The 20,253-nt window shown below is 29.7% G+C and overlaps 2 protein-coding genes across 2 annotated transcripts; one reads left to right on the top strand and one right to left on the bottom strand.

Annotated features, from left to right (window-relative positions):
• Window positions 1–10,100: 10,100 nt before the first annotated feature.
• On the bottom strand, window positions 10,101–11,264 carry Aspvir_006002 (protein kinase family protein; the record flags this gene model as incomplete). The annotated part of the gene is made up of 1 exon (XM_043269210.1): window positions 10,101–11,264. One exon carries the CDS (start codon window positions 11,262–11,264, stop codon window positions 10,101–10,103), a length of 1,164 nt encoding a protein of 387 aa, XP_043125145.1.
• Window positions 11,265–13,354: 2,090 nt separating this feature from the next.
• Aspvir_006001 (OBAP family protein) lies at window positions 13,355–14,325 on the top strand (the record flags this gene model as incomplete). The annotated part of the gene is made up of 4 exons (XM_043269209.1): window positions 13,355–13,577; window positions 13,640–13,813; window positions 13,935–14,216; window positions 14,276–14,325. The coding sequence occupies 4 exons, from the start codon at window positions 13,355–13,357 to the stop codon at window positions 14,323–14,325; spliced, it is 729 nt and encodes a 242-aa protein (XP_043125144.1).
• Window positions 14,326–20,253: the final 5,928 nt, after the last annotated feature.

Below are 20,253 nucleotides of genomic sequence, written 5' to 3'. Positions count from 1 at the left end.
GATAGAATATCTTTAACTTTAATAGTAGTTTACTCTTACTGCCTAGGGCATAAATAAAGATATCTAGGCTAAACTAATCTAGCTATATAAGTAGTTAGTTAAATTTCTCTAAGATTAGTATAACTATCTAGGTTATATCTATTTAGATAGGGCTATAGGAGCTATAACTATTACTCCTAATTCTAATTCTCTCTCTACTATTACCCCTAGAATGCTTAAGCTATATTAAAAGGTTTCTAACCTTAAACTAATCCCTATATATAATAGTAAGTATAGTAAGAATGCTATAATAAAGTAGCTCTAGTAGATTAATAAATACTTTTATAATAAGTAAACTCTTACTTAGAAAGAAGTTACTAAACTTAAAAAGGTTATAGTAATTAAGTATTACTTTATAGGCTAGGCTAAAGAATAGTAAGATACTTATAAATAGAAAATTAAATATAATCTAATAGCTATTATAACTACTTTAGATATTTTTAAATAGTGGATCTAAGACTATTTTAGAGAGATTAGAGAAGAGAATAAATATTAGGAAGAGTATAAGAGATATACTTAAAAAAATTAAACTATATAATCCTATACTACTTCCCTAATTAAAGCTATAGAATACATTAAATCTAGAATTCCTAATAATATATTAATTTAGAAGTTTATTACTAATTTAAAGCTAGTTCTGCATGCTTACTAGATAGAAGATTATAATAAACTAACTACTTTTAATAATATAGTTTATTATTTTACTAAGTATAAATAGGGAGTGGCTCTATATACTTAGATATAGCTTTAATCCTTTAGTAAAGTTAATAATTACTAAATAGATCTAATAGATATTAATTTAAATGCTATTACTGCATCCCTAAATTAACTAAAGAAGGGAATATATAAATAAAAGATATAGTATTAAATTAATTAAGCTTACTTTAATTATAGATAGAAAGGCTATAATATTTAAGTTTATATTATACTAAACTAGCTATAATTAAATTATAAGAAGTAGTTAGGAAAAGTAATAGACTACTAGATATAGAAGTATTAATTAGTTAACTATTATAGGCTTCTAAAGTTAAGGAATATGAGATGTTTAATAATCTTAAACTATTAAAGGACTATAATAATTCTAATAAGGATAGTAATAAGGAAAATTAGCTACTATAAGAAGGACTATTTAATATAATAGAAGTAGACCTAGAATAAGAAGATTATAATAGTATTAAGGCTTATTTAAATACCCTTAGATCTAATATTCTCTATTTCCCTACTATACTTAAAGCTTCTTAGATAGTAGTCTATCTCTAAGTACTATTAGACTATAGCTCTAGTTATATATTTATTTTAAAATATCTAGCTAATTTATTACCTTCTTTATAGTTTTAATTTTAATAAATATCTAAATAACTATAGGTTTATCTACTAAATAGTAGATTTATATATATATCTAGTTAAGTTTAAATTCTATTTAAGCTAGATAATTAGTGCTATATTATTACTCCCTAGGTCCTTAAAATAATAGAGTATAATATTATCTTAGGTTAAGATTAGCTAAAATATTTTAACCCTAATATTAATTAGGTTACTAGATAGATAGTTATTAAGAGATATAGAATAAAGTATATAACTATCTACCCTATTAATCTAAGAACCTAAATAGAGATTAATAAGGAAATCTCTCTTAATCTTATCTCTATAAAATAGCTTTAATATACTCTCTAGAAGGGTTAACAGGAAGCTTAGTTATATATTATTTAAGAATAGAAAGAGAGTAAAAAAATATTAACTAATTTATAATAGTTAAGTCCTCTTCTAGCCTAATATAAAGATATATTTAGAGAAGAGTTAGTTATAGAAATACCTCTAGTTTAATTATTAGAATATTATATTAATACTAGAGATTTATTACTAATAAATATTAACTCTTACCTATAGTTACTAGAGAAATTTAGTAAGATAAAAAGATAAGTTAAAGAGCTTTTAAAGAAAGTAGTTATTTATTTATTAGCTAGTGCCTAGGGCTTTTCTATTATAATTATCCTAAAACTAAATAGAAAATAGTAATTTTATATTAACTACTACTTACTTAATAAGGTAACTATGAAGAATACCTATTTACTACTAAGAATTTAAGAACTCCTAGATTAAGTAGATTAAGCTAAGTATCTTTTAAAGCTTAATCTCCTCTCTAGTTATTAGTAGTTATAAATAGATAAATTATTAATTCTAAAGATAGCTTTTAATATATTATTTAGTAAGTTTAAGTAGTTAATAATATTATTTAGACTTTATAATACTTCTATAATATTCTAGATAATAATAAATAGTATTATATAGGACCTTAACTTTATAGTAGTTTACCTTAATAATATCTTAATCTTCTTAGACTTAGAAAAGGAATATTAAAAGCATATTTAATAAGTACTTAATTAACTCTAAGAATATTAGTTATATATAAAACTCTCTAAGTATATATTTACTAAGAGAGAAATATAATTTTATAGTTATATTATTAGTAATAGACTAGTTTAACTAATGCCTATAAAAATAGAGGTTATAAAGATATAGCTAAAACTAATAAATATTTATAAARTTTAATAATTCTTAGGACTAGCTATATACTATTACTAATTTATATATAAGTTTATAAGAATTATAGCTYCTCTTTATAARCTYCTAAAGGAATTAGATACTTTACTTTATAAAAAGAAGTTTTAATCTATAGTCTRGAATACTTAATATTAGTAAGTATTTATAATACTAAAGAATATAATAGTTTATATACCTATCCTTAAGATTACTAATCCCTTACTACTATATTAAATTAAGACTAATACATCTAAATAGGCTCTTAGTATAGTACTATTATAATAAGATAAAAAGGGATAGTAGCATCCTATAGTATTTAATAGATAAAAGCTTAATAATACTAAAAAGAACTATCCTATATATAAGAAGGAACTTCTTATAATTAAGGAAGTACTCTAATAATAGGACTACTATATTAATAATAGTTAGCCTATTATAATTATAATAGATTATAAAAGCCTTTAATATCTTATCTATATAAAGATATATTTAAAATATCTTATATATTAGATTAAAGAGTTTTAAATATATAATCTAGTTATTAAATATTATAAGGGAACTGAGGCAGTCATCCCTAATATAATAAGTTATTAACTAGACTTTATTAAAGAAGGTCTAGTAAATCAAGCATAAATACCTACTTTTAGTCTATCTATAATATAGTTATAGTAGATAACTAGTAAAGAATACCTTTATATATTATTATATCTCTATAAATTAGAATAGCATCCATTAATAGCCTTATTCTTAAAAGATAATAACCTAGATATATCTAATAATATTAAAATAAAAATTAAGATATTAGCACCAAACTTTTAACTTAAAGTGGAATTTATTAACTAATAATCTACTAATTAATTATATTATATTAATGAAGGTATTAAAACACTATATCTTAAAATTCCCTTTTAAAAGAACTTTATATTATAACTTTATAACTAGTTTAGCTATCTAGCCTATCTAGCCTTACTTAGAGTAATTTATACCCATGCCTAGTAGCCCATAATATAAAAAGATATCTAAGATATTACTAAGAGCTATCTAAATTATTAAATAGTAAAGCCTTTAAGACTAAATCTTAAATATAAAGCTATACAGYACTTAGTRAAGAAGGGTATYTATCTATTTAAATATTAGGGAATTAATCTTATTAGGCATCTACCTATAATACTAAATAGTAATTAATAGATTATTATAGCTATTAATTATATAACTAGTTAGGTYRTAGYAAAAGCTATACCTAATATRAAAGAGGATATATTAGCCTATTTTCTCTATAAAGATATCTTTATTAATTATAGAGTATTTAAGGAACTACTCTTAGATAATAGTTCTAATCTACTATCCTAGGTTATAGTAGTATACCTTAAGATTCTTAAGGTGAAATATTATATAATAACCCTAAACTATCCTAGAACTAATAGTAAGAATGAAAATATGAATAGCTTACTAGGTAAGATATTAATAAAGTATCTTATAGGTAAACTAATATATCTATAAGATAAATATCTACCTCTAGCTATCTTCACTACTTAAGTATATATCTATACCTAGATAAAGCTATTACCTTTCTACCTTCTCTATAGTATATATCTATTACTACCTGGTTATTCATGAACTAATTAACTAACTACCTAAGATATTAAAACTTAATTATAATATATTAACCACATGTAATCCCTAGCTAATAAGAAGCTATTAGTATATGTAATTAAATAGAACTTAATTTAAGATAGTAATATAAAGGAATCTTACTTTATAAAAGATTAATAGGTCCTTATCTAGAATAAATCCCCTTAGAAGTTCTAATATAAATAGTTTAGTTTATATAAGATTAAATAATTATATCTGCTTAGTATATATGCTATTTCAGAACCTAATAGATATATAGTAGAGAACTTAATTAATAACTAATAATTAGTAAAAGCTAATTTTAATAGTAAGCTAAAGAAACTATAGATATTAGCTATATTAATATAATAATTATAGAAGGTAGGATTATTACTTTATATACTAATTAAAGTATATAAGGTACTTAAAGAGGTTAAAGAACCCTTATTCTTATATAATAAACTTTTAAGGATGACTTAAAAGGATTAGGAATCTACTAAATATTTAGAAGTATATTTAAAGTAGGTAGAGAAGGATATCTTAATAAAATAATATACTTAATAAGTAAAGGTTTAAAAATATATTAATAATATACTAATAAGAACCAGCTAACCTATATACTATCTAAAGAAGTTAACTCTAGGAAGTAACTAGAGTAAAATTAACTTAACTTCTTTAAATAATAAGTTAAATAAAGGAATACTATATAATTTATTAAAGAATAATTAAATCTAATAGAATACTAACAGGAGAGATATAGACTTTAATAGACTATTTATAGTAGTAGTTCTAACTTATCAGGAGTAATTAGAGAAGGATAAGTTATCTAGTATTATAAGAATATTTAGATAGGAGAGAGAAGACCTATTTAATTAGAGTTAAAACTACTTAAAAATAGCTAAATATAAAAGAAAATAGCTAAATAAAGAGATCTTCTAGGCTTCCTTAACTTTATTAGCTTCCTTAATAAGAGTAATACTTAACTACCTTAGCCTCTACCTCTATCTTAAAGGCTAGTAAGACTAGTAAGTTACTTATTCTAATATACCTTATTCTTTAGATTAAGTTCTTTATTATTATCTACTTTATTAGGATAAAGAGCTTCCTTAAGCTTTAAAATTTTTCTATTAATAAGCTTAGAGAAATAAGTAAGATCCTCCTAAACTACTTAAAGTATAATAAGGTTTTTAAAATTAGATATTAATATAGGCTAAGGGAGAATAGCACTATTAAGAGGATAGTTAAGATAATATTTCTTAAAAGAAGTTAGAGATACTCTACTTAAAGTAAGATAATATTTACCCTTTAGATTACTAAGATTAGAAGTAATAGAGTTAGGCTAAGATAGATTTAAGTAAGAATTAATAGTAATAGCTTCTATAATAGGATCTATACTAGAAATAAAGAGATCTATAGTATTTAAAGTTAGAATAGTATCTAAGGTTAGAGAACTACTACCTAGTATTAGGAAGATTAGGATATTAGAGTATACTATCTTAGCTTAAGCTTTCTCTATAGTAATATAGTAATAATAAGCACTTAATATAGAAATAAAGTTCTCTTTAGGACTATTTAATTAACTTAATCTAGTCTAATATTTTAAATTAGTATTAGATATAGGTGGAATAGCTTTACTTATAGAAAAAGAGGAGTAATAACTATAATAATTTAGGCTAGATTTAGTAATAAGCTTAGGAGAAGTCTAATATAAAGTATTTAATTATTATTTAGTAGATATATTAATAATTTTACTTAGAGGTATATCTTATAAGGTAGGACTATTACTCTAAATCTTTAGTAGACTACTAGCTTATAGAATTATCCTATATAAATAAGTAACTATTAATAAAAAGTTTAAAATAAGAACTTATATATTATTCCTAGAATTCTATTATTTACTATAACCTAAGTAGAATTTATAATTTAAGTCTTTTCTATACTATAGGTAGTTAGTATAAGCACCCTAGAATAATATCTAAGTTATACTATTTAAATTATACTTAGGAGATATAATATATTTAAGAAATATACTAGAGTCTATATATTATTTATAACTAGGACCTATAGTAATACCTTACTAATAGAGAATAATAGCTAATTACTAAGATAGATTAATAATTAGCTTAGTTAATAATTTACTACTTTTATTATAAGACTATTTAATGTTATATACTATATCTAGGAGGGTAATATAGGATCTATCTTACTTTATTAAAGAGAAAAAGCATTTCTCTATTACCTACTTAATAGTACTATAATAATTAGGAATAAGTATCTTTAAATTAGGAATAGAAGTATAATAACTAAGGAGTTAAAGAAGGTAAATATACTTTATAAAGAGAAGAGACTATAAAAGTTTATTAATCTAAATAAATAAAAGCTAAGCTAGGGGATCTAATATTAAGACTTAGTTATAAAATATCTTATATATTAAGTAAGAAAAGTTAAGGGTATTTATACCTAGGCTATATATACTAGTAGTAAATACTTACTTATTTATCTATACTTATTAATTAATTCTACCTTTATTAATTTAATTATTTATATATATATATAAATAATAATATTTATTATAATTCTTTATACAGTACTTAAGGATTATTAATTACTTAGGTAACTTACTTATTAATATTATTAAGTAAGGTAATCTAATTATACCTCTTATAAATTAAATAAAGAATATACTTAGCTACTACTATAGTAATTTTAAATAATAGTATAAAGAATAATTTAATTAATTCTATAGATTATTAATAAAGAAATAATAATATCTAAATACTAGATTTAGAACCTAATATCTCTTAGTAATAGTTATATCTATATAGTTATACTAACAGGTGCTGACTAAGAACTCTATAGATAAAGTTTAATTTAAGTAGGGGAGGATGTGATATTAATAGCAGGTATATAGCTTTAGGGAAGCTATATTAGGTATATAATAATATCTAGTAACTAATATTACTATTTATATAGTTAGTTAGACCTTATATTCATTCTTAGCTTAGGTTAAAATATAAAAGACAGCTAGAATCCCTTAAAATAAAGGAGGTATATACAGGGTAGCTACTAGCCTACCCCCTATCCTCACACTCTTTAAAGACTCCATGTCCTTAACAATGATGAATATCCCACTATTACTAAAAAATATTAAGAATTAGTAGAGTTATTTAGGATAAAAGAAATATAATAGAAATTTAAAAGTAGTTAGTCTCCTAAAGTATATTAACTACTTTTAAATTTCTATTATATTACTAGTTAAGAGCTATAGAATAAAGATATAAAGATAATAAATATATTAAAAAATAGAGAATAATTAGCTAATAAGAATAGTATATATTTTATAAGGATCTAATAACTAGTAGTAGAGTAATCTATATTAGATAGTTATTATTAAGAAATAGTTTAAAGATTAATAATAAATTATTAACTAGCTACTATACTTATAGCTTATCTAATCTTAATCTAAGTAAATATAATTAGAATAAGCTTAAGGAGAGAGCTAATTAGCTAGACCTAGATATATAGAAATATTAAGAACTACCTAGAGAGGTAAGACCGTAAGATATTACTCTAATAGCTATATTGTATATATATAGATAGTATTAGGGCAGGAGAATTATAATAAGTAATTTAAAATTTTAAATAATACTATAGTAAGTAATAATAGTAGTTATTAAGGCTACTAGAACTATCTAAATATATTTAATAAAGTAATTAGGCTAGTTAGAACTTAGATAGATAAAGTAGATAAATAGGATGAATAGGATAAGGTAGATAAAGTAATTAACTAGATAAATTATATAAACTATATAAACTAGACTAACTTAACTAACTATAGCAACTATACTAAATAGATAAAGTAATTAACTAGTTAACTAATTAAGATGCTTCGTTACTACTATTTATTTAATAGCTAGCTAGATAGCTATAAGACCTCTCTCTATTTCCTTTTATTTAGTATATTTATACTTCCAGAATCCAGACCCAGTAACCCTCTTATTATTTATATAAGGTTTCTAGATCTAGATTACTTACTACTTCTGCTTTTTATTTAGTTAATATAGCTCACTAATTAGTTAATCTAGAATCTAAATTATCTAGATAGATTAGTTTAGCTGGTTAAGGTTCCTTCTTAAGCAAGATATCTAATACTCTATAGCTTTGTGCTAAGCTAAGGATGTGTGGATTCTAATTCTACTAATTCTACTAATTATTTAGTATATTAAGTGAGATGGTAACCTTCTTAATAGAATTAGAAGATATTAGTTCAGCATAGTATTCTATATTAGCTCTATAGATAATAGTAGCATTAATATAGCTTTAATTCTTCCTAATTAGGTAATTCTAATATAATATTCCACTGCCTAATAGGGATGCTAGCCTTAATTAATTCCTAAGTATCTCTTTAAGGGTAATCTAGGCTTATAACTTTTGAATTTAACTATGCTAGTAGAGTTTTGAAATAACTAAGAATTTATATGTAAGATTGAAATTAAATAAAGGTCTGATTCTTTCTAATAAGTAACTAACTAGGCCATATTTATAGATAGAAAATGAAGGTATTTAGATTTAAAATGATTCTGCATTGACAAGATCAAATTTATAATCATAATTCCATAGAATTCTGGTGAGTTCATGATCATCTTGGCTGAATCACCTATACAGGAAGGTTCAACAAGAGAATGGCCGAATTTCTCCATTTGGTAAGCAGTAATCTAATTCAACAGCATGTTAAGTTTCCTCCCCCGCACTGTTGAGAAGAGCCCAAATATTTCGTGAGTTGTCTTGGGGATCGCTTATATAATCCGGCCCCACCAGAATTGCCTCACGAGAGAGGATCCTTAACCTGCGAAGACCGAGCCATGATGGTAGCTAGAACGACATCTCCAGTATATACGAGGTATTGGATGTGGTTGCAAAATTCCATATCTTGAATAGCCTGATTGCTAACACCTACCAGTTTGCAGCGCGGGGAGATAGCTTTAAGACGAATAATTGCCTTGTCACTTGTTTCTACAGCAGATAAAGAATGTCGGATAAAAGCAAGAGATTCTTTAATAGTAGTGTTTGATCCTAAAGCTCCGGAATATTCGATTCAGGGATGGACGAGGGAGACGGAATATGGTCCTTGGACCCATGTGCCAGTAGGATATACTCGGAGTAGGGTCAAGCTCCAACATGGCTGGGTGATGATGTCCATTTTGGCACCAACCTAGATACACAATTCATCCGGAGTCCTGCCTCTTGGACCAACCAAAAGATGGAAATGTCCTGGGATGGATTTTTCGGCACTAACCTGCTCGTCTGAACGCTCGAATATATCGATAATTGCCTCCACGGATATATGCATGTCCAAAAGTAGTGCTGTAGTCGCAAAGGTTGGCAAGCACTTCGAGAAATTCTCCTAACTTAAGAGATGTTACAACTGAGTAACCCGAAGGCTCTTCCGCTCTTTCCCACGCATAGATCAGCGCGTTCTAACTGCCGTTCCTTGCCTCTAGTGCAAGAATGGTCGCTTAGATTGGATCGGGCTTCTTTGTAAGCGTCTCCACTGATGAGCAGCCATCTCTCATAGATGTCCGAGGCATTCTTAATGAGTGGACTCCGGTAGCTGCGCTGTTCGTATTCTCATAACTTCTGACGATAGCCGAAAGCCCAGGGTTAACCAGGCATTCCCAAGTACCTTTTATTTGATCCAACGCGTCTGACCATACAGTTGTTCCCCCTTGCATTGTCCACAGCTACCGCGGCTACCTATGTATAGCTTCTCCCACGGATTCTGTTCTACTTCGAGACTGTCGGGTTTCTTGATTACTGAAACAAATAAATTCGACAGGCTTGACAAATAAAGACCATCTTCCAAGCGCTACGATAACGAGAACAACTGACCGGCATTCTTACTCCTGGCCTCATATCCTTTCAAGAGCATCGCTCAGCGAAATGCGAGCTTTCGGATCTGCCTTTGTCAGGTCATTGCCGATCGACTGTAATTTCTTGCCTAAACCACCAGTGCTAAGTTTCTTTGCCATAGTCAAAAGTAGTTTTCCATAAGCCCAGCAGTCTGAGGCGACACGTTTGTCGAATGGCATGCTAGCAGGAGTCGATGCAGCGTTTCGTTGAATGATCTTTTGCATCTCTGGCGAGAGCCATTCCCATTCATACCCACCGGTTCCACTGATATCGATTAGGATAGCATTCTTATTCGCGTCAAAAACAATATTCGACGGTTTGATGTCAAGATGGGTCCGTCGTTGCGTGTGCAATATTTCCAATGCTCTCCCAGTCTGTAGCGCCCATCGTCTCAGCAACGAATCATCTTGCTCCTTATTTTCTGCAAGAACTTGCTCAAGAGACCCTTCAGGATAGTATTCGAGGAGAAATCCTGTGATAACCCCCGTCGAAGTTGTTGGCTGACGGGTTTTGTATGGGTTTTCAGATATAACAACCCCGATTAGTTGTGCGATGTTCGGCTGTCCGCGAAGTTGGGCGAGAGCGTTAATCTCGTTCAATATATGTTCTGCGTCTCCTGGCTCATAGATAGGGCGGTCGATTTTTTTGTATGCGAACCGTTTTTGCTTGAAACGGACTGCGGAGACGGTTGGAGCGATGACCTTGGCGTCTTCTAGATGACTAGCCTCAATGGTAGGTAGATCTTGAGCTTGGTCCAGAGTCGGGTATATAATTCTCCCCGGATCTTCTTCAATCTGGAAGGACACTCGATCGGCAATAGATAAAAAATAATTTGGCTGTGTCTGCTCATTCCAAACATTCCGAATCGGGATCGGCTTATGGCTTTGCTCATGCAAGGTTAGATTGATGCGTGTCACGGTATCCTCCATCAAATCCAATTGACCAAAGTCAATTGCCTTGACAAATTCGTGAAACATAGACCGACGCTTGAAATAGCCTAACTTCAGTATTGACTCCGGTAGAGACCAATCTATCTCAACTTTGATCCACCATGAGGAAGACTCGTGGTGGAAAATCAGGGTCTGAGTAGGATAATCACCATTCCAATCTTGGAATTTTTTGAATTCTAGCTCATGAGATGAAGAAACAATCTTTTGAGGCATCTTTGGATGTGAGAAAGAAATTTGACTTGCGTTTTGTAAATGTTCAAAGTCGAGATGAATCGAATGAGGACAGGGAAAGGGGTGAGTGCTCATTAAGTAGTTACGCTGCTACCAAACGATCATGTGTCACCACTCAACACATTATACTTAGGTGCCTGAGTTGCCTCATTAAAGCCATTATGACCAGGGCCAATCGTATTATTAATCACATGATAGCCATTAGTTAACTAGTTATAATTTATGTGAATGAGTCAGCGGTGGTATGCGCCTTGGCATGTCCCAATCAGGAAAATTTATGCAAAAATGGGCTCTTGGCGGGTACCCACGGGTTTTGCGGGCTTGGGTTTTGGGCCTGACCTTGAGCCCACGAGCCGGGCTACGGGCCTGACTTAGGGCCCGCGGGCGGGCTTTGGCGAGGTCTAAATTGGACTAGTGAACTTGTACTCAAGTGAGTTATTGATATTGAACGCGAGGAACTAAACTAAGAGTGCTAGATACAATGGTAAGGAGTGTCCTTATATAGTTCCTCCCTTCTGGTCCATACCTTGAGGTTATCATGAGGTCCCATTATGGACCGCTGCCCATGGTCCATGTTGGTGTTAGGTGATCACGGTCCCTGATGGACCGTCACCTTTTCTTGGCGTCAGGGACTGTTAGTCACGTGACTTAGCCGCCTCCTGACCTCAAGCCTGATTGTACGTCAGACTGCACTGCCTTTCTCGTAAGCCTCATCCAACCATTCTGTGTCGACTGCAAGTGTGCCGTAACAACACAATTGGAAGTGTTCGACAATGACACACTGGTATTATGGTATATTCCAAGGAAGCTTTCTCACTTAGATTCTTCTCTCGTCCGAGGCCAAAACGGAAGATTGCTGATGAGAATGTTCAATATTCAACACCAAGCTTCGCGACCCAGGCTCATAACTGTTGACTTTTCGGAGAGGCTAAAATCTAGTGGGAAAAAACGACTAATCGGGGAAGAACAAAGGGAATTGATATTCTTGCTATCTGTTTTTGATCTCGCAACTCCAGCTTTGAACGGGTTGCTTGCTCCTTTTTATATGTAAAATACTAAGAAATCCTATCACTACAAAAGAAAGATTTTGAGCTATTCTCTCTGCCTCTCATTATTAGTCTCATATCCGAATACCGGCATATTGAGGCATATTCTCATGCTGTATTAACCTAGCAATTCGATAGTAAAATCGGTAGTTGCTAATAATTGTCAATATCTGAAAATAGTAGGTGGTGATCCCACTTACTGCTTATTTGGTCTAGTTAGTTAATTAGCACCGTCTCTTTTCAACAACTTATGCAGGTCATGGGAATTTCTATAATTGCTTTTTATTTTGCCCATGGACGCTCCATGGGCGCCCAAGTGTGGGCGGCCCCCTAACCCCTGCCCACTGTGGGCTGCGGTTGCCCGCCCACGGCCCGCCCACGGCCCGCCCATGGACAGACCCATCTGGGCTGCGGGCATGCCCATGGGTCTGGCGAGGTCCACTTTTCCCCTTGTCTCCTGTCTTCAAGATAAACCCAACGAGCCCCAGCCTAGAAGTCTTAGGCCTGCCGTTACACTAGCTGCCAAGATTTACCTCAGATAAAAGGGATATAGATTATAGATAGATTTGTATAAATATGCTTTGGGCAGTACTAGAGTAACCTGCCAAGATCCTCTTTTCTGGTATATCACAAATCCTAATGGATAAAGAGTACATAAACCCAGCAGCCTGAAAGTTGTGATCATACAAATCCTTACTCATTCCTACCTACCAGAGCTCCTCACAAAACCATGGAAAATCTCATAACCTAGCCAATTCTTCAGACTTTAATTACGTAAATACATTCTGAATAGCTTCCGATGCCATCCGTCCATCCAACACAGTCAGTTACTTATCCAGCATCATCACTCTGACATCATAATAGATTAATTAAACACATAAATACGTTGAATATCCATCATTGATTCCGTCTTTCTTGCAAATATTCAAGTCGGATCTTTTTTACCTTGAGGAATTTTTTGTCTCCCACAGCACCCATTCATTCTCAAGCAAGGCAATTACTTGACAGAGAGACAGACAGGAAGTCATGGCAAGCCCAAACACTCTCGAAGAAATCCCCACCGACTCCAAAGGCACAGCAGGCGATCCCCTCAAGACGCGGAGCCGTGTTCTCGAAGCCAGCGCTTCGGTAATCCAGGCTTTCGCGCCGGTGAAACAGATCTGCGCGCATCTCAATGCGTTCCATGCGTATGCGTCGGATCCGAAGCGGAGTGTTGAGGCAAATCATTACTGTACTCATGTGACTGAAGGTTTGTCTGTGGACAAAACTGATGATTTTGTAGTTGTCTTAAGAAAGATACTTACTGACTAGATATCCGCCAATGCCTAATCTACGATTCACCGCATCACAACGCCCGACTCATCGGGGTCGAATACATGATCTCTCCGCGCGTTTACAAGACGCTTCCACCCGAGGAACGGAAACTGTGGCATACGCATGAGTATGAGATTAAGAGTGGGATGCTGATTATGCCTTCTCCGTCGGGTAGGTCTTTCTTTTCTCTTTTCAGTCAGCAGCTTCTCTTCTCTTCTCTTTTCTTTTCTTTTCCTACCTACCCCTTCATCTTACCCTTACTATGCGGAAGCATATAGACTCATTGATGTAGGAATACCAATCCCAGCCTGGGAAACCGCCGAAAAAGCCGAAATGCGCGACCTAATTCCCGTATACGGCAAAGCGTATCACTTCTGGCAAGTCGACCGGGGCGACCCCGTCCCTCTCGGCGTTCCGGAGTTGATGGCGAGCTTCATCTCGGATGAGACGGTGACGAACGCGAAGCCCGGTGGTCTGAAGGAATTGCTGGGGGATCGGGATGAGAGGTTTGGGGTGAATTTTGAGAAGAAGCAGGAGATGAGGAGGGATATTCAGAGTGTGGAGAAACATCCAGGTACGTCTCAGGTCATCAAGAGTGAGGTATTGAGGCTAAGCTTGTTCTTTTTTCTGTAGATGCCGATGCCATGTGGAAAGGGCCTGTTACTCGCGTGGTTTTGGATTGAGGATGTCTAGGTAGGAAGATCAGATTGGTGTAATTTGGACGACTTTAATTCTCCCTGTTTTCCTGTCCATCAGTTCTGTTTCGTCTACGTAGGTAGCGTTCTTCGAATTTGATTCAAATTGTTAAGATTCCATATAAGCAAATGAACGAAGTGAGAGTTGACTCCAAGGGAATGGACTTCACTAGTAAGTAGAACTAGAACTAGAAAACTACTTAGGTGCCCATATTTGGTGTTAACTTGAGGTTATGACTTGTTTTCACTGGTTGTGACTAATTTGTATTAGTAAGATAGCATAAATAATAGTTATTTAGTAGACTAAGACTAGATTAGGTTAAATAAGAAGTATACTACTCTTATAACTTAATAAAACTTTAGTCTTCTTCTTATTTTAATATTATTTTATAACTATATTAATACTATTTTAGATTCTTTAATATCTTAAATAAAAATAATATTAATACTATAAGATAACCATAATCTATAGTAGTAGGATTATTTATAATCTAAAAGAAAGGTAAAGTGAAAGAAAAATAAAGATAAAATAAAAGAAAAGTAAGTAAAAATTATAGTTAAGAATAATATAAAGATATTATTATTTAGTTTATTCTTTTACTATTATCTTAATTTATTCTTCCTATTTACTAACCTTAATTCTATTTACTCTGCTTATTAATTCTTACTATTTACTAACCTTAACTATATTTACTCTACTCATTAATAGTAGTGAATATTAAGAATTAAATATAAATCTATATATAGCCTTATCTTCTAATTATAATATTACTATCTCTATCTTTCCTTCTTATATCTATCTTCCTTCTTATATCTATCTTTAACTTAGAAACCCTTTTCCAGACCTAATAATAGTAAATATAGTAGATAAAGAGCTAGAGTTTAACTTTAACTTTATAGAGATACTAGATATAGCTAAGAAAGATATAGGGCTAAAGGCTAAAAAGATTAAAAGTATAAAAAAGAAGTTATAAGAAGTACTAAATCTAGAGGATAATAGTAACTAATTAGAATAGTTATAATCTACTATAGTAAGGCTATAGTGGGAGGAACTATAAAATAACTATTTATATAGGGTGTAATTAAAGGAATATAGAAAGGGTATAAGAGATATATGTAGTAGGCAGGGCCCACTGGGTGCTCATAGAGTTGCATAACCGAACTGCAAAAATCGAATCCAACCCTTACCAAACCCACAGTGGTGAGGGTTTGGTGCCTAGCCTAGGGAATTACTTTGGGTTTGAGTTCCCTACCCTGGGCCCAATTCAGGTTCAGTGAAAACCATTAGTTTTAATTTTTATGGTTTTTGTGGATTAGGTGAAACCGCCTAATCTAATTAAAGGTAATATAGAAGTATTATATATTAAAAAAATAGGTTAAGTTAATTAAGTACTCTAACTATAGTTAGATTTTATAAAGATAAGATAATAAAGTAGAACTCCTTAATTATATTAAAAATCTACTAAGTAACTTACCCCTCTATAAGCTCTTTAAAATACCCTAGTTAATAATCTATATAGTAAGGATAACTTAGTTAAGCCTAAGATACTGCTTAAGAAATAATAATCTATATTATAGGTAGATAATTATTATCTCTATTAGATCCCTCTTTACTAGAACCTCCTCCCTTAGACCTATTTCTTATAGATACCTCTTACTAAGATATATCTATCTTATTATCTTTATTAAAGCTACCCTAATCTTCTTTAGCCTTACTAATATACTACTTAACATCCTAATTAACCTAATTATCCTTCTTTATATTAATATCTGTCTTGCCAACCTCATTAAGTAAAAACTAGAATTCCTAATTAATTTTAAATTAATCTATGCACATTAAGAGCATGATAAACTATATTATCTTAGGGTTTAGGTAGCTATATTAGTAGTAATAGATATCCTAAGCTATACTAAATAGATTTTCTAGCCTAACACTAGTTACTAGGATAGTAAGAAAGTCTTAAGTAATTAAGATAAGTATTAGATATTAAGAGATATTCTTCTTCCACTAGTTAAGAATATTAAAGAAGTTATTATATAGAAGATAACCTAGAATCTTACTATAGTTAGATTAATAGAAGAATAGTAAGGGAAGGGGAACTTACTTTCTCTAAGATATTTAGAAAGTTTATTACTAGTAGATACTTTATCTAGAGAAATCTAGTATTATTTTAACTTATAAAGGGCATAATTCAGGCTAATTAGTAGTACTTAAATAAATAATAAAGCTTAAGCCTATAGATACTTCTTCCTATAATAGTTAAAGATCTTCCTAAGCTTAGTATAATATTCCTTAACCTAGTTATAGCTATTATCTACCTAAGAAGCACTTTTAAAGAATAAAAGTTTTTAATATAGATTAAGAATTATACTAATAGTATAAATAAGACTATAAAAGCTATAGGTCTTCTTATAGTAGTCCTTTAGCTTAGTATATATAGTCTATAGAGCCTTATAGAGTTATTTTTTCTAGAGCTATCTCTTATCCTAAAGGAGTGCTATTAAATCTTTAAGATAATTAAAGAGATATTTATAGATACTAAAGACTTAATATACTATAGCTCTAGTATATTCTAAGAGTATAGTTATATAGAAGTAGAAATTATAAAGAAGCTAAAGGAGGTACTTAATATATTATTATTCTTCTAGACTAAGATTAAAGGAAGAGATATTATTCTCTAGCTAAGTCTTAATAAAATATTATATAGRTTTATATAATTAATTAGYATRCTTTAATATTAGATATATTAAATTCTATTATATTTTRYAATCYAGAAGCAGGAGTAGTGGACTACTAGTATTTAAAGATATTTAGATTTATTAAAAGAATTCTCTTTATTTTAGGCTTATAAGAATAAAGTATATAAGCTTTTAAATCTATATACTAGTTAGTATAAATCTAACTATAGTTAGATTTAATATACCTTTTCTATTATTTAGAGGAGGCCCTTTTCCTTAATCTTATAGTTCTTATTATTTCACTCTATAGTAGGGTTATTATTCTATGCCTAGATATAAAGTATATAGAGAAAAGCAGTTACTACTAATTAAATTATATAAGTAAGGTAAGGTAAATAGTATTAAGATTTAAGAAGTTAGTAAAACTCTAGATTAAAGGAGAAAGTTAATATCTAGTTACTCTACTTAAGTTACTCCTTTAGTATTATTATAAGCTTAGTAAATATTATTCTATTATTACTTATATTATTAGTAGTAATCCTAAGAATTTATTAACTTAACTTATACTTTTCTAGAACTTCTATTACTACTAAAGTAAGTCACTCCCTAGTATATTTACTAAAGACTAGTAGGAAACTAAGAAGAACCTTATAATAGTAGAATTTAGGATAGATTTAGTAGCTAGTAATTACTATAAAAGGTTTCTAGTCTAGACTTATCTAGTAATTAAGTGTAATTAATACCTTTGCATCTAGTAGAAGAGAAGTAAGTAGTTCTTAATATATACTTATAGTAAGATTTATAAGATATATCTTAACCTTATTATAGTTTAGGATTAAAAGATGTAATACTAGCCTAGTAATTATATTAAGTATTTACTTAAATTATATATACTTAATAGTTTAGAAGGGAAGGTAATATATAATTAGAAACTATATAACCTAATCTCTAAATCCCTATACTGAATATTATAAAGTATATATATTAACCTAGGTAAAATATAGTATAATATTAGTAGTTAATCTAACTAAGGTTAGATTTATAGAAATATACTATTATCTATAATAAGTATATAGTAATAGTCTATTTACTTATAGTAGATAGACTATCATCTTTCTATAAATACTTCTAGCTAATTAGGTGTGACTTTATGGTTATAGTACTAGAATAATCTAAATATAGATAATAGAGAAGTATATAATAGTATTTATAATAGACTTTAGGTTTACCTTATAATTATATAGCTACTTTATTAAAATAAGTCTAGGCTAATAAATATTTCTTACCTCCCTATTTTATTCTTTTCTTTTTAATTAAGTTATCTTATATCTTCCCCTATCTTATTTTATTCCACTATATAATAAAGATATCCTTTATATGCATAAACTCCTTAGTTAAAGTATAATCCTTAAGGAAGAGAAATTTAATGACTTAGTCCTGTCTATTAGGCTTTATGAGGATCTTAAGGCCTATAGGAATAGGTATAAGACTAGATAAAGAAGAGTTAATTAGGGGATCTACTAAAGAAAAGAAAATATTACTAGATAAAGACTACTAATATAGAAGTACTAGAGGTAAGAAATAATAAGAAGATAACTCTTTAGATAGACTTATCTTAGATATAAGAAATAATATATTTAAAGTTAGGGAGTTAAGGTAATAGAGAAGTTTATAATATTATAATAGGTTTATAACTTTATTAAAGTTAAAAAGGGCTAAAGGCATAACTAGATACCTAGAGAAGATAAGGTTTAAATCTAACCATAGTTAGTTTTAGAAATAACCTAGTTTAAATCTAACTATAGTTAGATTAGGGACTTACTAAGAGGAACTCTACTATTCTACTAAACTATCTAAATACTTAAAGGCTCTAAACTATTAACTTATTATTAGCCTATATATAATTAAATCCCTTTAGCTACTCATAGTTAGCCTAAAAAATATTAATCTAACTAAGGTTAGATTATGGATATACTAAGAAAAATTTTCCTATAGTAGAAACTCTACTATATCTATTAACCCTTAGCCCTTAGTAAATTCCTCTAACTATAAGTACTTAGTATTAGATAATACTAATTTATCTATACCCCCCTCTTCTTTATAAAGGTTATCTAGGCTAACTTCTATAATCTTAAACCTATACTACTTATGGATAGCCCTTATTTCATTCTATAGTAACTATATAGTTATATAATTACTCTGCTTTAAGGTATCTTTAGAAGATTTAATAAGTCTAGTAATATTATAGTAATACTATTATATCTACTAGTCTGATAGACTTAGTGCACTAGTAATTAGTTAAAGCTTAGGGACTTTAATTAGAGCTATCTAAGTATTTAAAGAAAAGTTAATTAATATTATTCTAACTATAGTTAGATTAATAAACCTCTCTTCTTTTTCCCTATTACTAGATAATAAAGAGTATTCTTTACTACCTTCTTAGCTGCTACCTTAATTCTTAACTAGATCTAATTAATATACTCTATATAATCTAGAGGCTATATCTTTAGGAAACCCTCCTTTCTTTCCTTTATAGTAGCAGGAGGTATATTAAGATTAAGTAATAGAGTAATTATATCTAGCTCCTTATTCTAATTATCTAGATTAATACTATATCTATATTTCTAGAGCATAATAGTAGCTTACTTAACCAGGTCTAATACTATATTATATTCTTTCTATAATTAAGTTTACTAGTTAGTATATCTCTAACTATAGTTAGAATTAAGGTTCCTATATTTTAGATTAAAAGACTACTTCTTACCTATTTCTTTTTAAAACTACTTTCTTCTATCTATACTTATAAGTGGTTAGTATTATTCTTTTAGTCTCCTAATACTAGAGTATAGCTCTGAGTATATCTGCCTTAAATATAAAGTAATTTCTAATAGTAGAAGAATTAAGACTAGGTATCTTATAGAGTAATTAATTTTCTTTAAAATTAGCTTAGGTAAAGATATCCCCCTAAGGGTTATATAGAGTAAATATAGCTTCCTAGTCTAGTATTAGTATATAATCTAACTATAATTAGATTAATTATACTTATAAGATTTTTAGTTATATTAAAGTAGGATATTAGATCTTAAAAATAAGACCTAATACTCTAATAAATAAGGGTAATAATCCTTACCTAATAAGGTATAGAAAAGCAGGCTATATATACTTCTATTAGGAGTAAGGTTACTATAATCTAGAAATCTCCTAGTAAGGCCTTAAGCTAAACTATTAATTAGCTAA

Source organism: Aspergillus viridinutans (genome assembly GCF_018404265.1).
Source record: "Aspergillus viridinutans IFM 47045 DNA, scaffold_4, whole genome shotgun sequence".
Taxonomy (NCBI): Eukaryota; Fungi; Ascomycota; class Eurotiomycetes; order Eurotiales; family Aspergillaceae; genus Aspergillus; species Aspergillus viridinutans.
This window is presented reverse-complemented; position numbering and strand designations above follow the sequence as displayed.